A 4,772-nucleotide genomic window follows, 5' to 3' on the forward strand; every position below is an offset into this window, starting at 1 on the left:
TGAGGGAAATGAGCCCAAAATGACCCAAAACTGAGCAAAATGACCCAAAACTGAGCAAAATGAGCTCAAAATGACCCATAGGGACCCCATAGAGACCCACAGAGACCCCGTAGAGACCCCATAGAGATGCATAGAGACCCCATAGAGACCCATAGAGCCCCATAGATACCCCATAGAGATGCATAGATACCCCATAGGGACCCATAGATACCCCATAGAGACCCATAGAGACCCCATAGAGACCCATGGAGACCCCATAGAAACACCGTAGAGACCCCATAGAGACCCATAGATACCCCATAGAGACCCATAGAGACCCCATAGGGACCCATAGAAACCCATGGATACCCCATAGAAACACCATAGAGACCCCATAGAGCCCCATAGATACCCCAGAGAGCCCCATAGAGACCCCACAGAGCCCCATAGAGACCCCACAGAGCCCCATAGAGCCCCATAGATCCCTCACGCCCCCTTTCTCCCCCCCAGTTACCTGCTGGACCGGCTCCTGCAGTACGAGAACGTGGATGACGACTCCTCAGGTACCAATGGGGGCTCCCCAGAGCCCCATAGAGACCCCATAGACCCCTATAGAGACCCATAGAGACCCCATAGAGCCCCATAGAGACCCCATAGAGCCCTATAGAGACCCCATAGAGCCCCATAGAGACCCCATAGACCCCTATAGAGCCCCATAGAGACCCCAAAAACTCCTATAGAGCCCCATAGCGACCCCATAGACCCCTATAGAGCCCCATAGAGACTCCATAGACCCCTATAGAGCCCCATAGAGACCCACAGAGCCCCATAGAGACCCCATAGACCACTATAGATCCCCTATACACGTGTATAGAACCCCCATAGACCCCCTCTTGTCCCCCATAGACACCCTTTAAACCCCCCATAGACCCCCATGGACCCCCCCATAGACTCCCCATAGACACCCATAGCCCCATAGACCGCCCATAGTCCCCCATAGACCCCTATAGACCCCCATAGCCTCCATTAACCCCTTAGACCCCCATAGACTCCCCATAGACCCACAATAATCCCCCATAGTCCCCCCATAGCCCCTATAGACCCCCATAGACTCCCCATAGACCCCCATAGACTCCCTATAGACCCCCAATAGTCCCCCATAGAGTCCCCATAGACACCCCATAGTCCCCCATAGACCCCTTACAGCCCCCCCATAGAACCCCCATAGACCCCCCCATAGACCCTTTACAGCCCCCCCATAGAGCCCCCATAGACCCCTTAAAACCCCCCCCATAGAGCCCCCATAAACCCTCTATAGACCCCCATGGACCCCTTACAGCCCCCCTGTAGACCCCCCCATAGACCCCTTACAGCCCCCCATAGAGCCCCTATAGACCCCCATAGACCCCCCCATAGACCCTTTACAGCCCCCCCATAGAGCCCCCATAGACCCCCCCATAGAGCCCCCATAAACCCTCTACAGACCCCCATGGACCCCTTGCAGCCCCCCCGTAGACCCCCCCATAGACCCCTTACAGCCCCCCATAGAGCCCCTATAGACCCCCATAGACCCCCTCCCATAGACCCCTTACAGCCCCCCCATAGAGCCCCTATAGACCCCCATAGACCCCTTACAGCCCCCCCATAGAGCCTCCATAAACCCCCCATAAACCCCTTACAGCCCCCCCATAGATCCCCCATAAACCCTCCATAGACCCCCCCATAGACCCCTTACAGCCCCCCCATAGCCCCCTTACAGCCCCCCCCATAGAGCCCCCATAGACCCCCATAGACCCCCCTTTTCATTCCCCCCCCCCATAGACTCGGAGGCGACCGCATCATCTGACAACAGCGACGGGGAGGGGGCCAAGGGGGCGGAGCCTCCCCCGGCTAAGAGGTAAGATGGCCGCCTCCATTGAGTCAATATGGCCGCCTCCATTGGGTCAATATGGCCGCCTCCATTGAGTCAATATGGCGGCCTCCATTGAGTCAATATGGCGGCCTCCATTGAGTCAATATGGCCGCCTCCATTGAGTCAATATGGCCGCCTCCATTGAGTCAATATGGCCGCCTCCATTGAGTCAATATGGCCGCCTCCATTGGGTCAATATGGCCGCCTCCATTGAGTCAATATGGCGGCCTCCATTGAGTCAATATGGCGGCCTCCATTGAGTCAATATGGCGGCCTCCATCGAGTCAATATGGCCGCCTCCATCGAGTCAATATGGCTGCCTCCATTGAGTCAATATGGCCGCCGCCATTGAGTCAAGATGGCCGCCTCCATTGAGTCAATATGGCGGCCTCCATTGAGTCAATATGGCGGCCTCCATTGAATCAATGTGGCGGCATCCATCGGGTCAATATGGTGGCCTCCATTCAGTCAATATGGCCGCCTCCATTGAGTCTATATGGCGGCCTCCATTGAGCCAATATGGCCGCCTCCATGAGACCAAGATGGCGCCTCACCTTTCACCTCTCCCCCACAGGAAGCGAGCCACGCCCCCGCCCTCCCCTCCCCCTCCCTCCTTCACCCCGGCTCCCGCTCCATATATGGTAAGCAGCCTCTCCCCCTTCCTCCCCCTCCTCCTCCTCCCATTGGCTCCCTCCGTGATGGAGGGGGGGGGAGGGGGCTTCGTCTGACCCCGCCCCTTTCTCCCCTCCCCCCCCCCCCAGCTCTCGTCCCCCCCCTACAACCCCTTCCCCCCCCAGTACCTGGCCCCGGATGGCCCCGCCCCCCGCCCCGCCCCCCCCCGCCGGAACAAGGGAGGGGCCCGGAGGCTGCAGGTGAGAGGGGGGAGGGGCTAAAGAAGGGGGAGGGGCCAAAGGATGAGGCTTGGGGGGGGGAACGGGGCGGGGCTTAAAGGGGGGAGGGGCTAAAGAGGAGGAAGGGAGGGGGAGGGGCCAAAGGATGGGGCTGGGGGGAGGAGTGGGAGCAAAGGGGGTGGGGCTAAAGGAGGGGGTGGGGTTAAGGGGGGGTGTGGCTTGAGAGTAGGCGGGGCTAAAGGGGGTGGGGTTATGGGAGGGGGCGGAGTCAAAGGGGGTGGGGCTTAGGGAGGGGGTGGAGTTAAAGGGGGCGTGGCTTGAGTGGGGGCCCAAAGGGGGGGTTAAGGGAGGGGTTGGAGTCAATGGAGGGGGCGGGGCTAATGGGTGGAACACAAAGGGGCGGGGCTAAAAGGGTTAAGGGAGGGGGCGGAGTCAAGGGGGTGCGGGAGGGACATGAGGGGTGGGGCTTAAGAGTGGGCGGGGCTGAAGGAGGGGGGTATAAAGGGGGCGGAGTCAAAAGGGAGGGGGTGGAGTCAAAGGGGGCTGTGGTCACAATGGGGGCAGGGTTAAAAGGCGTGGCTTAAGAGTAGGCGTGGCTGAGACGAAGGGGCGGGGCTAAAATGGGCGGGGTTATGGAGGGGCGGAGTCAAAGGAGGAGGCGTGGCTTAGGAGCAGGTGGGGTAATGGGCTCTGTACACAAAGGGGCGGGGCATAAGAGTAGGCGGGGCTATGGGGCTGGGTACACAAGGGGCGGGGCTTAAGGAGTGGGTGGGGTTTGAGTGTGGGCGGGGCTAATGGGGTGGGTACCCGAAGGGGCGGTGCTTAAGGAGTGGGCGGGGCTTAAGAGTAGGCGGGGCTATGGGGCTGGGTACACAACGGGGTGGGGCTTGAGTGGGCGTGGCTTAAGTGCAGGTGGGGCTTAAAAGTAGGCGGGGCTAATTGGCTGGGTACAAAAGGGGGCGGGGCTTGAGGGGGCAGGGCTTGAGAGTAGGTGGGACTAATGGGGTGGGTACACAGGGGGCGGGGCTTCAGGAGTGGGCGGGGCTTAATAGTGTCCCCAAAGGGGCGGGGCTTATGGTGTAGGCAGGGCTTAACTGTAGGTGGGGCTTAATAGTGGGTGGGGCTAATGGGCTGGGTACAAAAAGGGGCGGGGCTTAAGGAGTGGGTGTGGCTTAAGAGTAGGCGGGGCTAATGGCCTGGGTACCGAAAGGGGCGGGGCTTAAGGAGTGGGCGTGGCTATGGGGCTGGGTACCCAAAGGGGCGGGGCTTCAGGACTGCCCTCCCATTTGCCACTCCCCCCTTTGGCAGCTGCCTCCGGCCCCTCCCCCGTTGGGGCCCCTCCCCCCTCCGGCTCTGGCCCCGCCCCCTGCCCCTCCCCCCGTGCCCAGCACGGTCCCGCGGCGCCTCCTGAGCGAGGAGGGGGAGGGGGAGGGGGAGGGGAGCGGCGACGACGACGACGATGACGACGGCCTCGATGGCGACGACGAGCTCGTCATCGACATCCCCGAGTGACGTCATCGGGACACGTGACGCCGCCCACCAACCACGTGATCTCCTATGCGACCTGAGCTGACACATACACACACACCCCCCCCATGAAGTCACGTGACACCGCGCCCCCCCCCCCCCGTGACTCCCAACCACGTGACACCGTCCCCCCACCACGTGACCCCTCAACCACGTGACACACACCCCCCCCTTCGTGACCCCTAACCACGTGACACCGCCCCCCCCCCCCCCCCCGTGACCCCTAACCACATTACACCGCCCCCCAACCACGTAATCTCCCATGTGACCTGGGCTCACACACACACCCCCCCATGAAGTCATGTGACACTGCCCCCCCCCCCCATGTGACCCCCCACCATGTTATCTCCCATGCGACCTGGGCTGACACGCACACCCCCCCCCCCATGAAGTCATGTGACACCAACCCCCCCCCCCCATATGACACCCGTGACACTGTCCCCCACGTGACCTCCAACCATGTGATCTTTCAATGCGACCTGGGCTGACACCGCCCACCACCA

The 4,772-nt window shown here is 61.3% G+C and overlaps 1 protein-coding gene across 1 annotated transcript; it reads left to right on the forward strand.

Annotated features, from left to right (window-relative positions):
• Positions 1-484: 484 nt before the first annotated feature.
• INO80E (INO80 complex subunit E) lies at positions 485-4,278 on the forward strand (the record flags this gene model as incomplete). Its single annotated transcript, XM_062618520.1, has 5 exons — positions 485-542; positions 1,801-1,876; positions 2,466-2,532; positions 2,653-2,763; positions 4,051-4,278. Coding segments are annotated over 5 exons (516 nt in total), but the record flags the coding sequence as incomplete, so codon positions are not given.
• Between the last annotated feature and the right edge of the window lie 494 nt (positions 4,279-4,772).

This window comes from Pezoporus occidentalis, unplaced genomic scaffold, assembly GCF_034315485.1.
Source record: "Pezoporus occidentalis ecotype Australia unplaced genomic scaffold, CSIRO_AGI_Poc_V1 ctg2004, whole genome shotgun sequence".
NCBI classification, from domain to species: Eukaryota; Metazoa; Chordata; class Aves; order Psittaciformes; family Psittacidae; genus Pezoporus; species Pezoporus occidentalis.